General features: G+C 35.7%; 3 protein-coding genes, 2 long non-coding RNA genes, 1 other non-coding gene and 1 pseudogene across 6 annotated transcripts; 2 read left to right on the plus strand and 5 right to left on the minus strand.

The window, feature by feature from the left end:
- Positions 1 to 216: 216 nt before the first annotated feature.
- On the minus strand, positions 217 to 1,905 carry LOC130512518 (uncharacterized; annotated as a pseudogene).
- A 177-nt stretch (positions 1,906 to 2,082) lies between these two features.
- On the minus strand, positions 2,083 to 3,518 carry LOC130512630 (uncharacterized). Its single transcript, XR_008946201.1, has 3 exons — positions 3,303 to 3,518; positions 2,850 to 3,213; positions 2,083 to 2,714 (listed from the first exon to the last, which is right to left on the minus strand). It is a non-coding gene; the product is annotated as an uncharacterized LOC130512630 (long non-coding RNA).
- Positions 3,519 to 6,210: 2,692 nt separating this feature from the next.
- Positions 6,211 to 8,402, plus strand: LOC108862811 (PHD finger protein ALFIN-LIKE 2). The gene is made up of 5 exons (XM_018637059.2): positions 6,211 to 6,514; positions 6,628 to 6,660; positions 6,739 to 6,961; positions 7,659 to 7,782; positions 7,867 to 8,402. The coding sequence occupies exons 1-5, from the start codon at positions 6,421 to 6,423 to the stop codon at positions 8,128 to 8,130; spliced, it is 738 nt and encodes a 245-aa protein (XP_018492561.2). The 5' UTR covers positions 6,211 to 6,420; the 3' UTR covers positions 8,131 to 8,402.
- Positions 8,403 to 8,515: 113 nt separating this feature from the next.
- Positions 8,516 to 11,130, minus strand: LOC108837004 (omega-3 fatty acid desaturase, chloroplastic). Its single transcript, XM_018610087.2, has 8 exons — positions 10,365 to 11,130; positions 10,003 to 10,092; positions 9,843 to 9,909; positions 9,665 to 9,757; positions 9,372 to 9,557; positions 9,210 to 9,290; positions 8,990 to 9,127; positions 8,516 to 8,898 (listed from the first exon to the last, which is right to left on the minus strand). Exons 1-8 carry the CDS (start codon positions 10,844 to 10,846, stop codon positions 8,707 to 8,709), a joined length of 1,329 nt encoding a protein of 442 aa, XP_018465589.2. The 5' UTR covers positions 10,847 to 11,130; the 3' UTR covers positions 8,516 to 8,706.
- A 1,333-nt stretch (positions 11,131 to 12,463) lies between these two features.
- On the plus strand, positions 12,464 to 15,938 carry LOC108859931 (replication protein A 70 kDa DNA-binding subunit A-like). The gene is made up of 10 exons (XM_057010864.1): positions 12,464 to 13,628; positions 13,714 to 13,978; positions 14,071 to 14,167; positions 14,252 to 14,376; positions 14,450 to 14,534; positions 14,617 to 14,746; positions 14,842 to 15,020; positions 15,126 to 15,249; positions 15,359 to 15,574; positions 15,673 to 15,938. Exons 1-10 carry the CDS (start codon positions 13,482 to 13,484, stop codon positions 15,823 to 15,825), a joined length of 1,521 nt encoding a protein of 506 aa, XP_056866844.1. The 5' UTR covers positions 12,464 to 13,481; the 3' UTR covers positions 15,826 to 15,938.
- A 191-nt stretch (positions 15,939 to 16,129) lies between these two features.
- On the minus strand, positions 16,130 to 24,087 carry LOC130512719 (uncharacterized). The gene is made up of 4 exons (XR_008946302.1): positions 23,931 to 24,087; positions 23,078 to 23,835; positions 16,801 to 16,882; positions 16,130 to 16,354 (listed from the first exon to the last, which is right to left on the minus strand). It is a non-coding gene; the product is annotated as an uncharacterized LOC130512719 (long non-coding RNA).
- A 2,150-nt stretch (positions 24,088 to 26,237) lies between these two features.
- Positions 26,238 to 26,309, minus strand: TRNAH-GUG (transfer RNA histidin (anticodon GUG)). The gene has a single exon. It is a non-coding gene; the product is annotated as a tRNA-His (tRNA).
- Between the last annotated feature and the right edge of the window lie 226 nt (positions 26,310 to 26,535).

Consider the following 26,535-nt stretch of genomic DNA (forward strand, 5'->3'; position numbering starts at 1 on the left):
TACTAATTAGTAATTACTCGCAAACCCTCTTAGCCATAAAGAGTCTTTACAAATAGTCCAATCTCCGTATCCAATGCCATTGAACCAAAAGACAAAAGAAGATTTTGCATCTTTTGCGTTTGAGACAGGTGACAAATCTTTAATTATGCTTAGAAGATGTTGTAAACATTTAAACCACACTTGTAAACAAAAGGATCTTATCTGGTTTAATGAGTCTTAAGATATTAGTCATTTTATTTAACAAGTAGAATTATTACATATGATTAAACTGGTTTTGTCTTGTCCAAGCATAAACATAATTTTATTTTCATCCACAGAATTATTATATATATATCATCGATCATTTTGGACATTTTATTACGACTCTAAGAACAAGCTCGGGAAGGAATACACTCGATAGAACAGAAGCATACTTGATCTTTTCCATTGACAACCTGTTTGTCTTGGCAGATACGGTGACAGGTTTGACAAATGGGGCGAGAAGCACCATCGTTTGAAGCAATCTCAACTTCGAAACCATTCACTTTGATCCTGTGGCCACTTTTCAAATAAGGGTATTTCCCTAAGATGCAGTCAACATGTAGAGTGGTGATGCATTGGTGGCAGGTGTAGAAAATTCGGTTTTTCTCTATACTTTCTTCGCATATCTCACACCATCCATTGTTACATTCTATATAATCATAGTCTAAAGTGAGTGGATGATCGTCACACTTGTATTTCACCAGTCCTGGTAAATTCAGGCATCTAAAGTCAAATATGATGCGGTCTGTGTTTCTTGCTGATGCTGTGGACCCTGAAAAACGTTGCTCGCAACCGTAACACTCCCAAGTGCCTTTGTTGTAGTCTACTCCCAGATAGAACGTATCACATGGGAGAGCAGTGTGGTAGAATGGCTCGACGAAGGAAGCACATTTTACATCCATTTTGAATCCACATTCTTTATGGATACATATGTACGACATGAGTCCACAAGAGTATTGGTTGCACACAGAACAAGTGAAGAATCCATCCCCGGTAGTTTCGACATGTAGAGTTACGGGATGGACATGTAACCCGTGCCCCATCTTCCGAGGAAGATTCGCACACGTTTCGTGGAGAGCAAAACCACATTGCTTGCAACGCAAGAACTTACCAGTTTTATAAGTGGGAAGAATACATGCTCGACATAACTCCTCACTTTCTTGATCTTCCACTACTCTCATCGATAGGTCATGGTCATGGCTAAAATGGCGCCATACTGATTCGCCGTCTATATTCTCCACCCCCAACAACAACGGCGCAACATCATCAACTTCAGAGCCAGCAACCGCTTCTTCTTCTTCTTCAGGCTCTCCTTCAACATCTTTGCCATCCCACACATTTGAGCGAATCATACAGTTAGGATGTATAACGTAACTGCATGTCTTGTCGATACAAGAATATCCTCCGTACCCAATATCAACCCGTTCCCAACAGATTTCACAAAACTTGCCGTCAGAGATGCGGAGAACTAGAGAGAGACGGTGCGAGTGACGTGTGATCTTTATAACCTTCGGTAGGTATATACAACGCCTATTCACAAAGAAATCGCAATGTAAACATACGTACATCTCATCGGGATATGGTTCCGACCCGCAAACATCACAAGGGAAGGTAATATCTCGACGAATGAGGGTTAGTGTATATGCTCATGGCACTTTGGATAAGTTACCGTGAGACAATCCTTGTGGAAACTGGATCCACATCCTTGACAATAGTAAAATGCGTTCGACTCTTCCTCCACCGAAAAAACCTCGTTTTTACAAAGACAGCAAATTGCATCTCTAGATTTGCATTGCTGAAGTTCTTCAAATTCGTGTTTAAGGTGACCGGGGATGAACATCACGGCAACTAATGTAGTTTTTTTTTTCTTAAGAGAAAAAATATATTAACTTTTTTATGTATTGAATACATAATACGATCAAACCACGTGCATGGTATAAATAGATATCTTGTTTGTTCTCCCTCCTTTTAGGTTCAAGAAAGAAGAAGAAAAGAATTTTTTTTAACACAAAAGAAGAAGAAGAAAAGTATATATTGGCTTTTAGAGCATGTGCAACGGTGGACTCGTGGTTAGAGTCCTTAGGATTAATAAAGTAATTTTTTATTTTTTTTAAATAGTTAAGGATTCTTATAACAAAAGTGTGTGCAATGGTGTTACTTAATTAGGAGTTCTTAAGTGTTGATGATACAAAAGAAGCTAATTAGTTCACTCTTGATATGTCTATATATTCCTAACTATTGCACACACACTTGCCATTACAACAGAAGCTAATTAGTTCTAACAAAATCAAAAGAGAAAGCTTCCAAAATCAAGAGTACTCACATTCTTCATCTGCAGTTGCGTCTCTGTAACTTAATCATTTATCAGCTGCTCCGGGGATGGTTTCTTGCTTCGCGGTAGCTGTGGAAGGTGCTGCTTTCTCTTTGTGATCTTCCAAATCGCCTGACCAGCTACCGTTGTTAGAGACAGAATCACAGTCGGCTCCGGTTGAATCCGAGTCATCAATGTTTCTGAAACGGCCATTGTTGTGAAGCGATGAGGGACTGGTTGACTCAACGGTCTCCAAAAGAAGATTGTAAGCACCACCAGTAGTTTCACCTATGCTTGGTGCCTTGTGTGAATCATTCACAACCTTCTTGTCTCTTGGTGTAGTCTTGGATACGGTTGACATCTTCTCAAAAACAGAGTTATCCTGCATTTTTTCACACAAACGAGTAGTTAAATAACCATGAGAGCAATCTATTTGCAGCAACCGAGAGATCTATAGAAGATTGAGTCATCATGACGAAACCAATTGCGCAATAGGAAAGGGAGAAAGATTCAATACCATTTGGAAGGAGAGAGCATTCAGCTGCTTTGGTCTGTTCAGTGTCAAATTGAACAAAAAGAAAGATAGAGAGAGAGAGACTGGTCAAGGAGTCTCTCGTGTAACCAAGATGGTCAAGGAGTCTCTCGGATTGGCATCGTCTAAAGACTCTTCCTTTTCACTACTCTCTTCCGTAGCCGCAACGTTCTCAACAATCTCAACATCAATCACTTCTGTATAGCCCAAAGGAGGCAAATTCTTCCTTTCGAAGCTGCTACGACTCTGTTTCGGCTGACATAGACCTTAGCTTCCAATAGCTCACTCAGCTTTGAACACAAAGAATCTCGTCGGGTCTTTAGAAACTTTAACAAAGTATTTTCTTCCTCTGTAACCAAACACACACAGAGGAAAATTTTATAAAATGAAAGGCGACGAGGCTCGTCGGGCGATTCGATGATGGAGAAGAAGACTCACCGGATCGGAGGCGACGAGGTGGCAATTCGATCGGAAACTCAAAAGCTTGGCGAGAACCCAGACGATCTTCATCTCCTTGACATGGACATCGAACTCTTTGTTCCTTTCATCAGCGACCAATACTTTCCCCACCAATGGCAACATGCCACCTGCACTAAGGATCGAGTCCTTCAAACCCCTATTTACGGACTGATCCATGATAATTTTGGCCCAAATATTGTTATTATATTTCAAAAATCCTAAGGATTTGGGCTATGGACTCCTCTTGAACCTCTGTTGCACATGGTCTTATGATGGCTGGACAAAAAACATACTCCATAATTCATACATATACTTTGCACAGGGGCTTACGCTGTTGCACACCTCCATTCTTCTTTTCTTCATTCTTCTTTTCTTCATCTGATATTTGTTATATTCTTCAGGCAATCCATTTAGACATATATGTGTTTTGATTCCGCCAATTACATAGCACGTGTCTTTGTTCTTCTAGATGGTCACTAGACGGAAATGAAAGTTGCTATAATAAATGATAAATATATAATTATCCAAATAAATATTTAGATAAACAAATAATCATATATATATATTCTCAAAATTTTGGAAAACCATATTTTTAGTCAAAAACAGTAAAGTTTCATTTTTTTCGTTAAAATTGTATTAAAGAAAAACAGTAAAACTACATTTCTAGCAAAATTCGCAAAGCTAAAATATTCATATAGTTGCCAATAGGGGTGAGCATTTTATCCGATATCCGAAGCCGTACCGAACCCGATCCAAAAAATCTGAACCGAAATCCAAAAAATTCGAACCGAAATCCGAACCGAAATAACAAAATATCCGAACGGGTATTGATTTAGGAGAGATTGGATATCCGAACCTGAACGGATAATTCCCGAACCCGAATGGATATCTGAAGATAACCTTATATTTTTAGTTTTTATCTCTCATTTTTAAAATATTTATATTGATGTCATACATATTTTAAAATTATATAATATCATATAATTACGAAGAAAAATGATTTGATATTCACTTAAAATAAATATCAAATTTTTTGTTTCATGTATTAACAAAAGTTACATCCAAATTCTAAAATAATAGTCAAATTAATGTCTATTTATTTTTGAAATATTACCTCCAAATCTATTAATAATTCAATATATTTAAAAAATAAAAAGTCAGTTAATTGAAAATTAAACTTTTAAATACAAGAACCTTAAAAACTAAAAAAATTATTTTTTTTTTATTTTCAAAATCTAAATATCCGAACCCAACCTAAAATAACCGAACCCGAACTAAAAATACCTAAACCCGACCCGAAGTATTAAAATACCCAAATGGATATTGTACTCTTATTCCAAAATATCCGAAAATCCGAAATATCCGACCCAAACCCAAATGGGATATCCGAACGTACTCCCTTAATTGCCAAAATAAAATTGACATAGCCACTAAAACATAATAGATAAAATGGAAAAAATTCAGAAAACAAAAAAACAGTTTTTTTTTCCGTCAATGATTTTATAATTAAAATACGGACCAAGCCCAACATTCAGCCGAAGCCCAATACAAAGATCTATGGCTTAAATCCCAAAATACAACAGTCCACCGAAAGATTTTAAACAGGCCCGCGGCCCAAACCCAAAGAACAAACCGACAGAACGTCTGGCGTGTCGAGGAGACTAAACACGTGGAGCTCTCCGCTCTGATCCTGTGACACGCGTCGCAATCCGCCTCAACTCGACCACCTCCATCTCTAACTCGCCGGAACTTTACCAGCTCGCCATCCCTTTCGTCGGAGCTCTGAAACAAACAAGCCTCCGACGATACCAAACCGTTCTTCACCGCCTTGTCTTCACGCCAGAAAGATTCCATCGAGACATCGAGATCTCTCCGACTTTGAACCACTTCACATCGAGGACAAGCGAACCGAGAACCACAAACATACTTCCCTCGCACGTCGTCTATGTCGCCGGCGATCCTCATCGTCTACCGGACGACCAAACTCAATAACTCAAACAGCCATCTTTCCGATAACCACACCAAAACTAAAGCACAGATCGGACTAGTAACCTTACCCAAAATTCCGGGTTCTACAAAAAAAAAACAGTTAAAAACCCAAAAAAATATCTATACTATTAAAGCAGGATCCTATTTGAATTTTTACATAAACTTACCCTTCTATTATAAGGAAGTCGCATGTTTCATTAAGGGTATTTCTGTTATTTTGTATCATTTTCAATTAATAGGTCTCTTAATTATAGGCCCAAACTTTTTATGTTTCTTTAATTTCACGGTTTTGGACCATTTGGACCGATTTTAATATTTATCTAAGTTCACATTTTTCGTTAGGGCCATTTGGGCCAAGTTCTAATATTGATACTAACAAATATTTACACATAATTATTATTATTTATTTTTCTCAATATAAATAAAATTGTTAAAAGAATATAATATTAATTTATTCACAAGTTAAATCTGTTAAAAATTATATCTTTCAAAAATTCGGTACATAAAAGTGAAAATTGATTGAAAAAAATTTAAATACCACTTCAAATTTTTGAAAAAAACCAAGTTCAATTTTAAACATAAATACCCATTTATAAAATAAAAATAAAAATAAAACAATACAATAAAAATAAATAAAAATATTTCATTTCACAAACTTATTCAAAATTTATAAAAAAAAAAACAAACCCACGCTTCGCGGATCAAAACCCAGTACTTGATTATATTTCGAGAAAAAAAAACGGGTTTAATTTGGGCCTAAACCTAAAATAATTGAACATACGGCCCAAAAAGGATCTCCCAATTAAATAAACTTCACCTAAAACGACGTATCTTCAATAGCCAAACCTTTTCGCTGACGCAACCAAACTCCCAAAAATTAAAAATAAAATAAAAAATAAATAAACTTTTTCCCCTCTCTCTCCTGTTTCTTCTTCTCCTCTCCATCTCCTTCCAAACTCTCTCTCTCTATATCTCCTTTTTCTCTCTCCGCTTCCGAGCACATCGGGTCTCTGAAAACCATTGATGCAGCCCTCGATCTTTCTCCACTAGCTACTGATCTACACCCTTATACAAACCGTACATACACATACATACTCTGTAAAAATCTATGGCCGCCGTTTCCTCTAACCCTCGCACCGTCGAAGAGATCTTCAAGGATTACACCGCTCGTCGCTCCGCTCTTCTCCGTGCTCTTACTAAAGGTCTTCAAACACACAAAACCCATCTCGAAAGTTTCTATCTTTCTTCCTAATAATGCCTTTTGGATTTTCCTTATAAAAAAGTGTTGATTTTTTTTTTTGGATTTTTTGCTCAGATGTTGATGATTTCTACTCTCAATGCGATCCGGGTAAGTCAGTTTTAGCATAAATGAGCAGAAAGGTCTCGCCTTTTTATCCCTTTTGTAAGATATTTGGTTTTTGTGTAGAGAAGGAGAATTTGTGTTTGTATGGACACCCGAATGAGTCATGGGAAGTGAATCTACCAGCGGAGGAAGTTCCTCCTGAGCTTCCTGAGCCTGCTCTTGGTATCAATTTCGCTAGAGATGGTATGCAGAGGAAAGATTGGCTCTCGCTTGTTGCTGTCCATAGTGACTGTTGGTTGCTCTCTGTTTCTTTCTACTTTGGTGCTCGCCTTAACCGCAACGAGAGGTCTCTTTTCTCTCTCTCTCTCTTTAAAACAAATTTTGATTCAGGTTTGAGTTTTCATCAAGACAAGTCTTGCATTTTTTTTTACTTTGTTTTAATGGGTTTTGTTCTTCTTACATAAAAACCGTTTCTGTTTTCCTGTTGTGTTTATGTGCTCTTTTAGCCCTGACATGAAACTGTTTGAAGGATAAAAATATATAGTGAAGAAAAATTGAAACTGTTTTGGTAGTCTTTGAGTTTGTTTATTTTTTACCCTTTGATGTCTGTGTATGGTTCTTCTTTTCTTAGGCTATGTTTATTATGGCTCGACTCATATCTATGGACGACGTCTTGATTATTGTTACTTCACTGCTCTGAAGTATCTCTTTCTTGCATCTTTAGTTATTGTATTGCCTTAAACTTGGAACTTGATTATTCTTTTTTGTCATTACTTGACTACTCTCCCTTATCTTAAAGGGCAGTTGTGCTCTGTCTTATAACATCTTACAACTGGTATTTTGTGGAAGCATGTGATAAATTTCACCGTCTCACTGTTACATGTGAAACTTATCTTTAGTAACTATTGGAATCCCAAGAACTTCGCTGAAAAAAAGGATATGTGAAAGTTGCATGTTGACCAAAAAGACTCTTTCGTTAGGTACTAATGAGATCATAGTACTGTTTATATATTTCTACAAAACTCATATCTTTTATATTGCAGGAAGCGGCTATTCAGTCTGATCAACGATCTCCCAACTCTCTTTGATGTGGTGACTGGTAGGAAACCCATCAAAGACAACAAGCCAAACTCGGATTCCGGAAGCAAATCTAGAAACGGCACTAAGGTACAATAAAATAATATGATCTTAATTTTCTGTTTTGATTTGCAAACTCTCCTTTAAAAAACAAAAAAAATGGGTCTGTTGCAGAGATCAATAGAAGGGCAGACAAAGAGTCCAACACCAAGACTGATGGAAGAGAGCTACGAGGATGAGGATGAAGAAGAAGACGAGCATGGAGACACTCTCTGTGGTATCTGTGGAGGCAATTATACACAAGATGAGTTCTGGATTTGCTGTGATGTTTGTGAACGTTGGTACCACGGGAAATGCGTGAAGATCACTCCCGCCAAAGCAGAGAGCATCAAGCAGTATAAATGCCCACCTTGCTGTGCAAAGAAAGGAAGACAGTGACTATGATCATCATCTCCATATCTCCCCCAGAGACTCTGGTTCTTATGTCTTAATCGATATATTAATCAACCTTTTTTTCTTGTTTCTTTTAACCTTTTAATTTCAAAGCATACAAAAACTCTCTCTTTAGATTTGCCAGAAGGGATTCCAAGAAGTTAAGAGAGTGTAGCAACGGTTTGAGTATTATTATTCTTATAAGAAAACTAGTCTGTTCTGTCAAATTGTGTCATGGAGATTTGTATATGTAGTCATATCTTAAGCATTGAACTTTATTCTGCAGCTTATGTTTAATCTTTTGCTGATTTGGTTCCTCTATTCTGCTGTGGTCTCTGGCTGTTCATGCAACAATATACAAACTATATATAAACCTTAAGAAGGATGAATCTAAGACGATTCAATGTATCTTATATTTATAGCTTCAGTACTGAAAACAAATTTGTCGTTTCCATCTGATTGTATTCAGAGATACTAACTCTCTGGAGGTAGTAGTAACACAATAGATTGGACGTTAATAAGCAAAAAAATCAGCTGGTCAGAAATAGAAAAAGTTCTCTATCACTTTCTGCTTGCTTCATTTTAATCTGCTGTTACTTTGACCTCTCCATATAGATTAGGATCTGCTTTATAGTATACAACATCTCCTTGGTCGCTCACATAATGATCTTCTTTCATACTTTTTGCTAAGATTCCCAGTAAATGTAATGGCAAAGGTCCAGACTTATCAGGCTCCCTGTAATACTTGCCTAATACTGGTTTAGCCGCTTCTGTCTGCAAAACAGAAATGGCAACCAAACACAAAAAAAAAGTTAGAAATTCAATTTTTTTTTTTAAAATCTCTCAGTCTTATTCAGTAACTTACCGCTTCTACGAGATGATAATGTGGGATCTGCGGGAAAAGATGATGTATCACATGAGTTCCGATGTCGTGGTGGATGTTGTTGATCACTCCGTAGTCACGATCCAATGTTGTTAGCCCTCCTCTCAAGTAACTCCATTCCTGTTTTGAGAGAAACATGAAAGACTTAAGTATTGCATTGTCTCCGAAGAAGAGTGAAAGGCCAGAGACTCTGCATTTTTACCTTCCCACGGTACCAAGGGAGCTTATCTTCATGACCATGATGATGCAGGTAAGTCACAAAGTCCAACCACATTACATTTATCTGTAGTTGAAATAAAAAACAATTGTCAGGTTAAGGCAAAAAAAACGAAACAAATCAGAGGAGAGTAAGAGGCAGCATTACCCAGTAAGGGATTCCATAGAGTTTGAGCATTTGCATTGGACCCATCACAAAGTTGAGACACACAAGCAGAGCAGCCATTGCAGTCCAACAAGCTGTAGAAGTAAGAACATCCTTCTTCTCTTTAGGGAGGAACAAATCACTGTCCGGATGGTAATGAGAACCCTTTTTCCCCGGGCTTCGAGCCCACTGAAAACAACACAGATGAAGAAAACACACGAGCCTTTTATTTACTTGATCATGTGTAAGCTTAAGCTATTACAGCAACAAAGAGATGAGTCTTTTTTTTTTCTTACCAAGTAGAAAGGGTACGCGAGCATCACGAGAGGCAGTGTGAACCTAAAGAACCGAGTGGGTCTATCCAAAGTCTTGTATATTTTCTCAGACATCTGCAGTAACAGGAAACAGTATAAATAAATAAAAGACAAACACCACATTGACTGAAAAACAAGAGCCAGTGTTAGTTTAACTTACAGGATGCCAAGATTCATCGTTCTCAACATGTCCATGGTTCTGGTGGTGAGTCCTGTGGCTAATTCTCCTACAGACCAATCAAAAGTTCATTTATTTACACACAGAAGATGAATGATTTTTTTTTTTTTAAAAAGAAAATGGTTTGAAAAGGAAAACTAACCAGCCATGGTAAGGGACTAGGATTGAGGAATGAAGAAGGTGACCAACAACACTGTTCAACCTCGGATCATTTGAGAAGCTACCATGTCCACTGAAACCAAACAGAGTATTGTGACAACTATAAGAGAAGATCAAGAAAGTCTACAAAACCAGTAACTAGTTGCTATTGGTCTACAAGCAACATCATGATGATGATAGTGAGAACTCAGTTCTGTCCAAGAGATAGGGATAAGGGATGCAAAAGCCAAAGACTTCGTTTCAATTTTGTAAAGTCAAATTAAAAGTGAGAAGAATCATCCAAAGTTGACCAAGTCAGAGGCTAAACAAGGAAAAGATAAGGTTTTTTAAATATTGTTATTATACCAGTCATGGCCAAGAACAAAGAGAGCCCAGAACATGGTTCCTTGAGCAAGCCAATAGAGAGGCCAGACAAGCCAACTGTTGAGGTAAGCAGCTCCAGCAGCCAATGCAAACACAATGGCGACGTCTCTCGCAACGTAGCTCATGGACTTCCATGGATTCTTGACCCAACAATGCTTGGGAATAGCTGCTCTGATATCAGCTAAGTTGAACGGAGGAGGCGCGCCTGGGTCGAATCTCTGCGTTTCGTGTTCCTCCTCGATTGGAGGAGGAGACGACTCGACTGTTAAAGGTGTGGTTACATTCAACGCCCAGTTCTTAGTGGAGAGCCCATTCAGACGAAACGAGAGAGAAGTGGAAGAAGAAGAAGGGGATGGTCTGAGTTTGAAGGTGGTGTTGGTGTTAGAGAGGAAAGTGGATCTGGGTGTGGTGTAGATTCTGGGGAGAGGTCTTATGCCACATTCGGATAAGACCAAGTTCGCCATTGTTAGAGCTCTCTCTCTCTCTCTCCCCAGAAGAAGAAGATGAAAGACTCTGTTTTTCTGCTCTGTTTATTAAATGAGAGGTTAGAAAAAAGAGAAGAGATAATGTAATGAAAGACTATTAAGAGAGAGAGAGAGAGAGATGTAAAGTTGTGTTTCTTGTTTGCTTGTCGTGTCTCTCTCTGGTCTCTATATTCTGGTTCACAAAGTGTTTTCCTTTCTGAGGTCGGCAATTTTACATAACTGAATGTGTATGTATGCAAGTGTCTGTGTGCGAAAAGATCTGCAAGTTGAAAGGAGAAGAAAACTTAGTGCTGAGGTAAAAGAGATATTTGTTCTTCTTGTGGAAATTTTGTGACGGTCTATTTGGGCCCAATTTGTCAACGATACGTGTTTAGTTTGATCTTCTTCTTCTTTTTTCTTCTTTTGGTATGGATCTCATTTAGCTAAAAGCCTTTTTAGAGATCCAGTTTTTATGCCTAGCCATAATATATGATGCACATTATTTTAGAGAAGAAAAAAACTTGAGATGAATTTTGGAGAAGAAACCATTTTTTTTTTTTTTTTTTGATAATCTAGTATCCGACCACTAAGCGTGATCGACTAGCCCACCGGGCCTAAGCCCATGCCATTACAGGATTTTTAAGCCTCTACTTAAGGGTTCCTGGTTACGCGAAGTGGTTTGGAAGGCGATAGGAACCCATGTAAAAACTTCCGTGGCCAGCGCGGATCGAATCCAGAGCGAACACTCCAGCCAGAGTTCTTTTACCACTAGGCCAACACGCGTTGGTTAATGTCACTAGTAGTCATTTAGTGTGACATACCTAAGGATAATTTTGTTTTATTTTGACAAAAAAATTTGGTTTGTTGATTATGTAAGAAAATAGGTTCACAGAGCCATAAATTTATTTTTTCTTGTGGATGTGTTTCGGTTACTTCCGGGTTCCGGCCCGGTTTGATGATTGTTGCGTCTGCGGATTATAGATACAGGTCTTTGCCTAAAAGAATCAATGATTGGCTCTATGTTGTGCTGCTTGTGCGCTTTGCCCTTGTGTTCCTGAGAGTTCTTGGTCAATGATGGCGTTCACAGAAACTTGTGCTTGGTTCCATTGGCACAGTCATCCTGTCTTGTCAGATCTCACTAAGGTTTCCGTATGTAGCGCAGCACCATCACCACAAGGCTCACAATGCCCTAGTGGAATCCACGAGTAAACGTGAAGACGTGGATACAAATAAATAAGACTCAGATTCTAGTATAAACATCAGCGACATTAACCACTATTCTTATCAATTACTATATAATAATCATCACTCAATCTTCCCTATTAAAAGAGAAGTACAATTTTTATCTACCATTTAGAAGTCATATTGGACCTTTTAATTAAACATCTAATAAAGTGGACCCTTTAATATACTTTAACGTGACTTCAATTATTTAATTAAACATCTTCGTCACATAAAACATCTTTGTCACATGAATTAAACATTTTCGTCACATGACCTTTTAATTAAACATCTTTGTCAAATGAAACACACGAAACAACACACATTTATTATTTTTACATCTTTTCATATAAATAATTTTATTTCATATATAGATGTTTATTTGTTTCTGTCAAATTCATATTGTTTTCATTTATTCAAAGTAGTTAGCAGTGATAGCAGACGAGATGAACAAAACTCCAATCAATCTGTTCCAACAAGCATCAACAGAATGGTATCCATACGATCTATTTTTCATAGATTATTTCAAGATCTTGGACATAGACAGATTTCAACCATTACTAAGCCACATGAGCAACACAAAAGATAAGTCACGTTGAACACAAAGGGGAAGTCAAGTTTGACACCAACCACACCAATAAACAAACGCAAATGCGTGCTTGGTAAGTTCTAATGAACAATCGACAAAAAAATTTCTGGTGATACTAACTATATTAAACTTATTATAAAGGTCTTCATTTGATGTCAAACCAAGGTGATGTCACATGACCTTTTAATTAAACATCTTTGTCACTTGAAACAAACCAAACAACACACATTTATTATTTTTACATCTTTTCATATAAATAATTTTATTTCATATCTAGATGTTTATTTGTTTATGTCAAATTCATATTGTTTTCATTTATTTTAGTATAAACATTTTATTTTTAATTAATATTTAATACTTTACGGTATATTAAAGAATATACTTTGGCATTTTGTATTTAAAGATCAGATCTTTTCTCTTTATAACTATCCTAAAATCTAGAAACACATTTCAAACTGAAAAAAAATTGTTACTGATTTATCGCGTCATATATATTCTCTTAACTAAATCACGTTAGAACAAAAATATTCATAGATATCTTCCACACCAATCATTTACTAATTTCCAAATTTTAACGTTTTGTATTTATCACACTTAAATCTCTCGTCCTTTTAAAACTATCCTAAAATCACGTAAGTCATTATTATCTTAAAAGATTTATTATTTATTAACCTTGCTTTTCACGGAAAGTGTAACAAATCGAAAATATATTTATCATTTAGTTACCTAAAATCTAGGTATCCTAGAGATTTGAAAACCAATATATATAGAACATACGTCTCATGTAATTCTCACATCTCAATCACTCTAATCTAAATCACTAAAATGTCTTCGAACAAGAGTGTATCCTTGGTCAAGAATGTCAAACCATACAAAACTGGTTGGTGTATCCAAGTGAAGGTTCTTCATTCGTGGAAGCAATATACCACTTATGCTGGTCATTCACTGGAACTGATTTTGGTTGATGAAATGGTGAATATCATCTTTAATCTTTTAAATGATATTTAATGTACCTTTATTTGTGTTAGAAGATTAACGTAATCGTTTTTAATTTCAGGGTACGAAGATTCATTGCTCGTGCAAGAAGGATCACATGTTTCGTGTTCAACGTGACTTGCCTTTGGGAGTATGGCGCCTGGTTACCAACTTTTCACTCTCAAATGCAACTGGTCAGTACCGACCAACCAACCATCCTTTCAAGATGTCTATTACAGGCGAAACAAAGATTGCGGATTCAGATTACCATTGCGATGACATGTTCTTCACCTTTGCAACTTATGAAGATGCTGGGAATGGGAGTATCAATTCACACTTTTTAATTGGTTAAGATTTCTTACCATCTATATTTAACATTGCAATGATATTTCTTTACTATAAGGTATCAATATTTTTGTATTTTTGTTAATTATTGCAGAAGTAATCGGTCAAGTTGAGAGCCTTAAAGACGTTCAGACTGTTCAAGTGAAAGGGAAGGACAGGAAAAAAGTTGAATTCCGGCTCCGTGACACCAAGTAATGACTATTTTATATACTGCACCTGATCGTTAATTGATCTTCTCTTTAACTAACTCTTTTGTATATGCCTAACTGTATCAGGGGTGAAACGATTGCGTGTTGTCTGTGGGGATCATTTGCTGAACAAATTGAAGCTTATGTTCAAGAAAACAATGATCCCAATATGATTTTGGTTATCAGATTCGCGAAGATTGGATTTTATCAAGGTAATATATGCAATTTATAATAGTATTATACTGTTGAGAATTTATATAATACTTTATTGTTTCTTCATTGTAGGTGAAGTTCAAATGACCAATGCATTTGATACATCTCTGGTTCTGATCAATCCGGACTTGCCTGAAGTCAAGACTTTCAGAAGCTTGTAAGTATCAATACTTTTTCCATCTACTAATAAGATATAAAAAATCAATTAAGTGATCAATAATTATATTATTTTTACATAGGTTGCCAAAAAATGAAACTGGTCTTATCCTTTTCGATCAAAATCCTAATGGTAAGGCAATCAAGGCTCCAAAACAAAACTGGAACGAAGTTGAAATCAAATCAATCTCGGAAATATTGATGGCCATGAAGGTATAATTATTTTCGATTTTTATACTAAATATTTTAATCCATTACAGTACAATATATAATCACCTATTTTAATATTTGACTAATTCTGTTTATAGGTAGAAAACTGCAAAATCATTGTTTCTATTGAAGCAATAGATACAGATTGGGGCTGGTTCTATTTTGGTCATGATAGGTGCAACAAACGTGCCACACAAATTGGTTGGAATGATCAGAAGGATAAACCTCTATGGCGTTGCGAACGTTGCCGTTCTAATGTGACCAATGTGTCTCCAAAGTAAGTTTATACATGACTTCGGTTTACATTTCTGTGAATATAGATGTGAATACTAATTGACAGTAAAAGTATATTAAGTCTAATGTGTGAGACTATGTTGTGCAGATACAAACTGCATATTGTCGTGCAAGATGACTCTGGTACATGCAAGTTGTTGTTGCTGGATACTGAAGCTCAAGCAATAGTCGGAACCAACGCTGTTGACCTATGGGATGGGTCATATGATGAGGTACTACTGAAACATATTGTTAGTAAAGATACACTTTTAATATCCTAGCTTTATCTTACTGATAAACTTAGTTTTTGACTAAATTTGTTCTTATGGTATTTAAACTCAGATTGAAGATCCGGAGGTGCTACCAGAACCAATCCGAGAATTAGTTGGGAAATCATTCTGTTTTGGAATTTCATTGGCAAATGATAATGTGGCTAACGGTTCTGATATATTTGTGGTCTCTCAAATCTGGTCTGGAGATACACTTCTCAATGCAGTTTCACATTCTGAATCATTGTCTGCTATCAGCCCAGGCTCCTCCATGATCTCCGCTGCCGAGGTTAATAGTCTATTAAATTAATTTGTTATAACTCGGATATTTTATTTTATTGACCTATTATTTTTATTGAGAATGAGTTATTTATTATTATTATTTAGGTTTCGAAGTCAGATCCGAACAGTACCTCAACTTCTGAAGGTTGTTCAACCCCTTTCTCCAAACGCAAAGATGATAATCTGCCTGACATGACTTCATCGTCAAAGAAACTGTGCACCAAGTTAATCAAGGTGGAGAAATCGAAGACAGAATAGTCATGGGCAATTTGAAGTGATGAAGTTTGGTGGTTATGTTTGCAGTGTTGTTTCTTCATTTGGATTTTCTTTTCAGTTATTTGGATTTATTTGCTTCTATTTTTATATTTCGGCTGTTTTGTTTGGTGTTTTTTCGTTTTTAATCTATTTTATTAATAAAGTTCTGGCTTTTTCTATACATGTTAGACTAATGTTCGCAATGAAAAAAGTAAACATTAATTATAAATGAATCCTCATTTACTTAAAAATAATAACTTTTCTAATCTGAGTCACAATATTCCCATCTTAACTAGCCATCAACTTAGCAAATTCTAAGTTTAAGCAAATACCATTATCTCTAATAACTATATTTAAATTTCATCGTATCTTAGAAATTAGATACATACCTTATACACCGCCAAGCCGTACCTCAGACATCCAGAGAGTGAAGAAGCAGGAAGCTCAGAAAGTGAAGAAGCAGAAACCACAGGCCACTTCTACCGCTAACATGTAAATATGTGAGTTCCAGCCGTAATTCCATAATGCTCACCTTAGTGTATAAGGATATAAAATATAATACAATTTACATTAGTTATAAAATAAAAGAGCACTAATCATTTTTTTGGTCAAAAAGAGCACTAATCTTAAAATGAGAAAATCACGTGTGTGAAAAATTGGACAAGATGGTGTCAGATTTTTTGGTACAGTTACACCAATATTATTAGATCTAAATTAAAAAGAGATTATAACAACTGATCAATAACTAGCCTAAAATGTGGGAAAAGAGATTTCCTAAAGATATACAGAATTGAACATTGATTTGGGCTATTCCCTGAACATTCATCCCACACGTAACTTCTTATAAACCAAAACAGAGTTTGATAATTCACCAACTACAGCTTCTCTTCTCACGATAGAGTTTTGTGTTTCAGGTGAAACTTCTATATATTCTGCATTATTTCGTATTAACCAACATTTGTTTGCTATCGTCAGTACCTTCATTGTCTTTATTAATCACCAGTTATGAAGAAAAAAAGAGGCGATCCTGATAAACCTTCTGGCCATTCACGTTTGACTCCTGCAAAAAAACGAAAAGTAGTTAGCAGTGATAGCAGACGAGATGAACAAAACTCCAATCAATCTGTTCCAACAAGCATCAACAGAATGGTATCCATACGATCTATTTTTCATAGATTATTTCAAGATCTTGGATATAGACAGTTTTCTACCATTACTAAGCCACATGAGCAACACAAAAGGCAAGTCACGTTGAACACAAAAGGGAAGTCAAGTTTGACACCAACCACACCAATAAACAAACGCAAATGCGTGCTTGGTAAGTTCTAATGAACAATCGACAAGAATTTTTCTGGTGATACTAACTATATTAAACTTATTATAAAGGTCTTCATTTGATGTCAAACCAAGGTGATGGCACACCAGCTCCGAGGAGTTGTGTCACTGAGATCGCTTGTGAGTTGGAATTTCGTAATTTCAGATTTCTGATATTAAATGTATAAAATTCTTCAGCTCTAAATTCAAATGAACATGTTCTTACATATTGTTTACCAGCCAAACAGGGTTCTACAAGTTCGAGGATGCAAAGAAAAAAGCCAAGAGTTGTTTTGCAAGATATTACCAATATATCATCTTCATTTGATAATGTAAACAAGGATTCATCTAAACAGACAATTGAAGCAACTACTGATGGATCATTGACTGATCTAAGTGAAGAAGATGAAATGTCAGCAGATTGTGATTCAGATTACGGAGGTTGTAAATGTGTTGATGGATTTCTGCTCTACCAATTTTATAAGAAATGAGTTGTTATTATCTGTATACTAATCTGTAGTCTTTTTCTTGCAGGAACAATAGATGAAAATATTGATCAAGATTGGGACTGTAGTTCACAGGAAAGTAAAGATTCAGACTCAGAAACAGAAGATGTTGTTTCTGTTGATCCCGATACAGATCAGCGAAATCAAAGAGTAAAATCACTAGCAGCTATTATGGAACAAGTATTTCGGTCACCAGCACCGAAAAAATCAAAAAAAACTTTGCCAAAAGTCGTTGGTAATGACATATAGTCACTACGTGATTTAACTTTCATTGCTCTTTGCATTTTTGTTTTATCATCTAAATTTTTTTTTAAAATATACAGAATACAGAGATGAGGGGGATCCTACACATACATGTCCATATTGTGGTGCTATGATGTGGTACAATGAACGAGTCAACAAACGTAGGAATACACGTACTCCTACCTTTGCACTTTGTTGTCTACAAGGTGCTGTGCAGCTGCCCTTACTAAAGGAACCACCAGAAGTTCTTAAAAAACTTTTGGAAGGAAATGATCTTTTAAGCAAGCATTTTCAGAAAAACATCAGGGCTTATAACATGATTTTCTCTTTCACTTCAATTGGTGGAAAATGTGAACGATCTGTTCAAAAAGGCGTAGGACCACCTATGTTCCAACTCCAAGGAGAGAATTATCATTTAATGGGAAGCTTAACCCCAAAAGATGGTACAAAGGGGAAGTTTGGACAGATGTATATTGTTGACACTGAAAATGAAATCCAAAATAGAGCTAATGCTTTGAGGTAATTTCATTTCAATTACTACTACTTAACATTATTTGTAAGGCTGCATTGACTAAATATCTGCTTAATTAATTTTACAGCAAACCTGGGCAGACTTATGAAGGTAAAAAGAAGGACCATCTTAAGAAGGAGATCATTGAACTTCTCATGAAAATGCTAGATGAAGTCAATCCCTATGTTAAGCAATTTAGATCAGCAAAAGACAGATTTAAGATGCAGCCTGAAGATGTTTATCATATGAGGATTGTTAGTGATCGAGTAACTGATGGGAGGACATATAACACACCTACAGCATCAGAAGTTGCTGCACTTGTTCCTGGAGATTTTAATCTTGACATGGATAAAAGGGATATCGTTCTACAACTAAATTCAGGAAAGTTGAAAAGGATTTCAGAAATACATGCGGCTTATTTTGCACTTCAATACCCTTTGCTATTCACTTATGGAGAAGATGGTTTCAGACTTGGGATCAAGAAACGTGTGACTGCAGCTACAAAGAAGCTTAAGAAGGATACGATCAGTATGAGACAATATTTTGCATTTCGTATGCAAGAGCGTAAGAACGAGTCTCACACTCTCCTACATTCAAGACGATTGTATCAGCAATTTATTGTGGATGCTTACACAACTATGGAGTCTAACCGCCTACGCTATCTTAAGCTAAATCAGTCTACTTTGCGTTCTGATAGTTATGATTCCATTAAAGAGTCAGAGAGTGCTGGAAAAGTAGACATGCACGATCAAGGATCATCATTTGTTTTGCCTGCTTCATTCACTGGTGGTCCTAGATATATGAAGAACAACTACTTGGATGCCATGGCCATATGTAAGCATTTTGGCTTTCCTGATCTTTTTATCACTTTCACATGTAATCCAAAGTGGCCAGAGATCACGAGATATCTTAAGAGTCGAAATTTAAAGGCCGAGGATAGAGCGGACATTATTTGCAGAATGTTCAAGATGAAACTTGACTCACTCATGGATGATTTAATCAAAAAAAACCTTCTTGGGAAGACAGTTTCATGTGAGTTAAATCTTTTGTCCATTACACTTCTTTTACACTACATTTTAAACGTATATAAGTCTTATTCTTATATTTTTTTTGTTTTATGTTTCAGCTATGTACACTATTGAGTTCCAGAAACGTGGTCTACCACATGCTCACATTCTATTATTCATGGATCCTAAGTTCAAGCTTCCCACCACAGACGACATTGACAATATCATTTCAGCTGAAATTCCTGATAAATATGAAGAGCCAGAGCTATATGATATCATTAAAGATACAATGATTCATGGACCATGTGGGGCTGCTAATATGAACTGTCCGTGTATGGAGAATGGGAAATGCTCAAAGTTGTACCCAAAATCATTTTCAGAGAAGACTACTATTAATAGAGAAGGATTTCCAGTTTATCGGCGAAGAGAACTCCAAGATCGTTATGTGGAGAAGAATGGTGTGAGATTGGATAATCGATCTGTTATTCCTTATAACAAGAAACTCTCTCTTCTTTATCGGGCTCATATTAATGTTGAGTGGTGCAACCAAGCTGGATCTATCAAGTACTTATTCAAGTACATTACGAAAGGAAGTGATCGTGTGACCGTTGTTGTGGAACCACCAGATCACATGGTTCCAAATGTGGTATCTAACACGGAGGGGACTTCAGAACCAACTAACACTGATCCAGATCACGAAACTGCGCCAGGAAGTGTTAAACCCCAAAAGGATGAATTTAAAGATTTCTTTGACTGCAGGTATTTTTCTTATTTAAATGATAGTAAATACATTATTTTTATGTATATTCATGGTTTATTCTTTGTTTTGTAGATATGTTTCTGTGTGTGAAGCAGCATGGAGAAATTTTAAGTTCCCAATTCATTATCGATCTTGTGCAGTTGAGAAGCTTACCTTTCATTTGCCTGGGAAACAACATATCATTTTTAGAGGGAAAGACAAGATGAATGCAGTGATCAGTCGCAAACTCATTCAGAATACCATGTTCTTAGCCTGGTTTGAGTTGAATAAAGTTGATTCTTTTGCTAGAACCTTAACTTATGCCCAGATTCCTAATTTCTATACATATGACAAGCGTCATAAGATGTTCAAGAGAAGGAAAAGAGGATTTAGCATTGGGAGAATTAACTATGCTCCACGTAAGCAGGAAGCTGCATACTATTTGCGTGTGTTGTTGAACATCGTCAAAGGCCCTACCAGTTATGATGACATAAAAACGTTTGAAGGTGTTCTTTATCCTAGCTACAAAGAAGCATGTTTTGCTCGAGGATTACTAGATGATGATAAAGAGTACATCGATGATATTGTGAGAAGAAGTTACGATGGCTCAGCCAGTGAAATGAGGCAAGTGTTTGTTACTATGCTAATGAATGACAGCTTAGCAATGCCAGAGAAGGTTTGGGAATCAACATGGGAGTGCCTTTCTGAAGATATTGAATACAACAGGAGGAAGCTTTTGAACAGACCAGGTTAATACTATATTATACTAAACTATTTACAACATAGAAACATGTACGATGTTTTTGTGTTTCTGATTTTTAAATTAATATGTGTTTTTAATGTAGGGCTACTGTTAAGTGACGAGGATAAAAAGAGGTTTACATTACTGGAGATTGAGAAGCTTCTAAGGCGTAACGGGACATCTTTAGAAAGATTTGATACAATGCCAAAGGTACCAATGACTAGCATTCGTGATTCAAACGTACTGATTGTAGATGAGCGAAGCTATGATCAAAGCACGCTGCTCGAAACACTTGAGAGAGATGTGCCAAAGATGACTGGTGAGCAAAAGAAAATATATGATGAAATCATATGTGCTGTGCATGAAGGAAAAGGGGGAATGTTCTTTGTTTATGGATTTGGTGGGACTGGAAAAACTTTTCTTTGGAAGTTACTATCTGCAGCTATTAGATCTCAAGGAGATATTGTTCTTAACGTTGCATCATCTGGGATCGCTTCATTATTGTTACCAGGCGGTAGGACAGCTCACTCGAGATTTGGTATACCACTAAGTCCAGATGAGTTTTCTTCGTGTACATTATCTCATGGAACAGATCAAGCTAATTTAGTGAAAGAGGCATCACTCATAATATGGGATGAAGCACCAATGATGAGTAAGCATTGTTTTGAAGCCTTGGATAGAAGTTTGTCTGATATTATTGGGAAGCAGAGCAATAACCCTTTTGGTGGAAAAGTCATTGTATTTGGTGGTGATTTTAGGCAGGTTCTCCCAGTAATTCCCAGGGGCGGTAGAGCTGAAATTGTTTTGGCTTCGATGAATTCATCATATCTTTGGGAGCATTGCAAAGTGCTCAGGCTAACAAAAAACATGAGATTGTTTTCTGGTGGATTGTCAGTTGAAGAAGCAAAGGAACTTAAGGATTTTTCAGAGTGGATATTAAAAGTTGGTGATGGTAAACTTGCAGAGCCTAATGATGGTGCAGCTGAGATCGAAATTCCTCCTGAATTTTTGATTAGTGACTCTATTGATCCTATAGAAGCCATCAGCAAAGCAGTTTATGGAGATTGCAGAGAGTTACAAGAAAAAAAAGAGGCAAAGTTTTTCCAGGAAAGAGCTATTCTATGTCCAACTAATGAGGATGTCAATGTGATCAATGATTACATGTTGGATAAATTACATGGTAACTTATTCGATTCCTATTTATAATACAAATTGAGTTTTTTTATGTAGTAGTACTAATCGTGTTTGTTTAAACTTTCAGGTGAGGAAAAAATTTATCTGAGTGCAGATAGTATTGATCCGAGTGATAAAAAATCTCGCCGTGACGAAGGACTTGGTCAAGATTTTCTAAACAGCATTAGAGTGTCTGGATTGCCGAATCATATTCTTCGACTCAAAGTTGGTTGTCCTGTGATGGTTCTGAGAAATATTAATCCTGCAGAAGGGTTGATGAATGGAACAAGATTACAGATTACTCAGCTCATGGATTTTATGGTGCAAGCGAGGATTATCACAGGAGATAAGGTTGGGAATATAGTAGACATTCCAAGATTGTTGATTACACCATCTGATACAAAACTGCCTTTTAAAATGCGTCGAAGGCAATTGCCCTTGGCAGTTGCATTTGCTATAACAATCAACAAAAGCCAAGGGCAATCTCTCTCTGAAGTTGGCATCTTCCTACCTAGACCAGTGTTTTCTCATGGACAGTTATATGTGGCTATTTCTAGGGTCACATCAAAAAAAGGGTTGAAGCTTTTGATTGTTGACAAAAATGGTGAACCTCAGAAAAAGACTATGAATGTTGTTTTCAAAGAAGTTTTCAGCAACCTATGAAGAGTAAGAGTGGTGAGGTATGTTATTTGAGCCTTCTTTTACGTATCCTTTCATATTCATTTTTTTTTATTTTGAATCTTTATAAACAAATATGGTTCTAAAATGTAATTATTTATTTTTGCAGTTATGCTCGAGAAGAAGGAATGCTATGTGTTTTTACGTTTTAATATGCTATTTGTTCATTTTTGAGACAAGTTCAGTTTTTTCTTTAAAGAGTCAAACAACAATCACAACTAAGGAAATATTACATTCAAACGTTTCTTCTCTATTACGACTCTTAAGAATCATTATTAGATATCGTATAATTCCTATCATTGATCATATTACTTAAAAACTGAAAGAAAAAAAATTACTAACCTTCTTTTCAGAAGTATGGTAATGCTCTTCTTCGGTTGTAAACCTTTGTTTTTTCTGTGCCTCTCCACCATTGTATATATCATGAAACCAAATGACAAAAATTTAATACAATTTAGCTATGCACGAAAGGATATATTGAAAACTATATCACACCAGATACTAATACAAAAATATTTTTGTTTTATCACTAACGTCCGTTACTATAAGAATACAATCACAGAGAAACGATTACAGTGATATTCCACAATGATAATAAACTCAATCAAATTATAATAAGCTCATCACACTTTAAGATCTTTACGCACAACACCTACTATACTAAAACAATGATTGCTCAACTATGATAACAGAAGCAAGACGACACATATAACAATTAAAGAGAAAAAAACAGATCATACTTTCTGATCAAAATACGGTTCCATATATATATACCCGACACTAGCTCTTTATCAAAACAGAACACTAAATACAGTGAGATCAAAGTTCCAGTTCAGAAATTTAATCATACTTAAACCATAGTAGAAACAGAGATCAAATAGGATCTAATCAAATCTATATTTATACAAAACAGAGAAATAAGCTGTTACCTTTCTGTTATATATCCTTGATTGTGGTTTTAATCTTCCTTATCTTGATCATGTTATGATCCATTTTGTGCTTAATCCGGTTGCTTCTATGTTATTACATCCCACATCACCCCAATCGAGACTGATCTTCAACTCACATCTTCGATCTCTATTATTACTGATCATATTCATCTGAAAGTGCAGACAGTGGAAACTATTAGACACAGATAGACATTAAGACCATTCAATCCGTACGGATTTAGCTTCGAAATAAAGAAAAAAAATACCTCTGTGCATACTATTTCACCATTGATTGCATGATGAATCATTAAACGATTTAAATCTTGATCTTGATCTGAACAATGAAAAAAGTAGAGAGATTTCTCCGAGAGTAAAGAACCCTAATTGAGAGTATCGTTCTGTTTTTTTTCGTCGATCTTTTGTCTAACAGTTTTTTTTCCTACGCTAATTAGTTAGCTTTCTAATTGGGCCAATTATTATTGAACAGGCCATATGCTATCAAAACGGATTTTAATTTTGTTTCTCCTTTAAATGGGCCAATTGTTAACAAATTTTTATATCTTTCTTATAAGATATACTATATTATGCTATATACATATATATAATTCTCCATTAGTGGTAATTTCATTAATAATGTTTTCTATATTTCAATGTTTTATAAAAAAAAGTCAATAAAATAACATTTATAAAAGAATGTCAATAAGATAACCCAATATAATGTGATTAAAATGAAAATCCAAAAACTAATATAAATTTGTATTTTAGATTTATTTTTATTGTGGTCATTTAGATAATCATACAAGTTAATAAATTGTATTAATAAATTTAATAGAATAGATGATCCGTTTAAAAAAAGATGTCGCTATCTATTATATATCAAACAAGGATACAAAATGAACACACTCTAACATATAGGAACACCTACAAAATAGTTTTACGACATATCCAAAACAAAAGAAATTATAAATGGTAATTGTTGAAAAAAATAACACCCGCCCAGTCGGGCGGGTTAGAATCTAGTTTATACTAAACTAAATGAATCACACAAAGTAGTGAACAAGATAGGACAAAAAGAGAAGGAAGCCTAACCTTGAAGAACATAGGCAACCTTAGGGGAATCGGAGTAACGAGGAACAGCAAAGCCATACTGCTCAAGAGCAAGCTTTGCGGCTCCAATATTACCCTCTTTAAGCATTGGCAACTCTTCAGGACACCATGCAAAGTACGAGCCTCCATCTCCTCCATACACTTGCTTCGGCAACTTCGGTGTAAGATCCAACTCCATTGTTTCAACTTTTCTCTAAAAGCTCAAAGATCTGTGACGGAGAGAGCAATGAAAAGATGTGGTAAAGAGTTTAATGTTTGATATGAACACTCAATGAGATGCGACACGTATTTATACAAGAGAGGAGGGTCAATCCGTTACGAAGACGATATGATTTACTTTGGGGATAACTATTGTATTTAATGTTTTAATTCAAACTTTTTTTTTTTTGGTCTAAAAGTTTTAATTCAAACTTAATCCATTTCTTTGTATCCACGATATTTTATTTCCATATTTTGTAAATTGTTGATATTGACTCTATCGAATAGTGATGCTTCCACAGATAATCCAGGTTTGTCCATCACGTTCTTCATTTTATTTGAATAATAAATCTACTGAAAGTGCTGTTTTATTGGATGAACCGGGTCCTTAATGTATGGTATATTTCAATATGTTACCTTATTTGTTTTCAATTTGGTCATTCAGATATTATGTTTTACTTTTTTCCTTGATCTTAGGATAGGATTAAGGGTGAAATGAAGAAATTTTATCGTATCTTGTGTTTGTTTATTTACATAATTCTGCTTCTATAATTACTTCGATTTTTTCTAAGAATGGGGAATCTGCTGACTGGACGTTACTTATCTACGTTACTTTACGGGTTTATCCAATAATACAATTGGTAACAGACGTCTGTTCAAACAAAAAAAAAAGGACAGTCTGTAAACACAACTTTGAAATCTTTTTCTACTTAATCCAATATCCAAACAAGAAACGTGACGGATTAGTTTAAACTTTAAAGACAGAAGACTGCCAAAAATATAAAAGATAAAATTCATATTCGTAGCAAAATCTTTTTATCCATTGATTTTTTGGGTCGAATCCACATATTCCTCCTAACGATTAGTGGAAGATTACAAATATAAATATATAGGCCCAGCGTTGCCAATGTTTCTTAAGCAGAAAACCAACAAAATGACCATATAAATATACATAGGCCCAGCAGTGTATTGTTTAATACTAAGACCACCATTAACACACAGAAACCCATTAAATTTCTTTAATTTTTTTTTTATTATTTTTTCGGATTTAAAAAAAAAAAAATGCACCAATTGCGGGCGCCACATGTCGTGGAACCCGCGAAATAATCAAAGAAATGCAGAGAACAAGTTTCTCTCTTGGCAACTTTTTTTTCTCTTTTTCTTCTTTTTGGTGGGTCATCCCTCTCCTAAAAACTCTTTAAAACCCTGCAATAAAGGTGCTCTAAAAATCTCAATTACAAGACCATATAAAAAAAGAAAAGGAAAGCTGTGGCTGCTGGGATTCGAGCCCAGGTCTCCACGGCCACAACGTGGAATTCTTACCACTAAACTACAGCCACATTAATGGCAATGTAAATCATTTAATTCCACATTACATTCAGTTATCTCACAATTATCCTTTTATCCTATTGTGCAGATCCAATCTTGCTTATGTGCTGTTCGTGTAAAGTTTTATTTTTGTAGGTTATTGATGAGAACAAGTTATGTGAAGTTATTCATCTGAAAATTTGTGTTAGGCCATTGCTTAAATTTTCTCTTTAGCTGAAATACAGAAGGTTTCTTGGT

This window comes from Raphanus sativus, chromosome 5 (assembly GCF_000801105.2).
Source record: "Raphanus sativus cultivar WK10039 chromosome 5, ASM80110v3, whole genome shotgun sequence".
Taxonomy (NCBI): domain Eukaryota; kingdom Viridiplantae; phylum Streptophyta; class Magnoliopsida; order Brassicales; family Brassicaceae; genus Raphanus; species Raphanus sativus.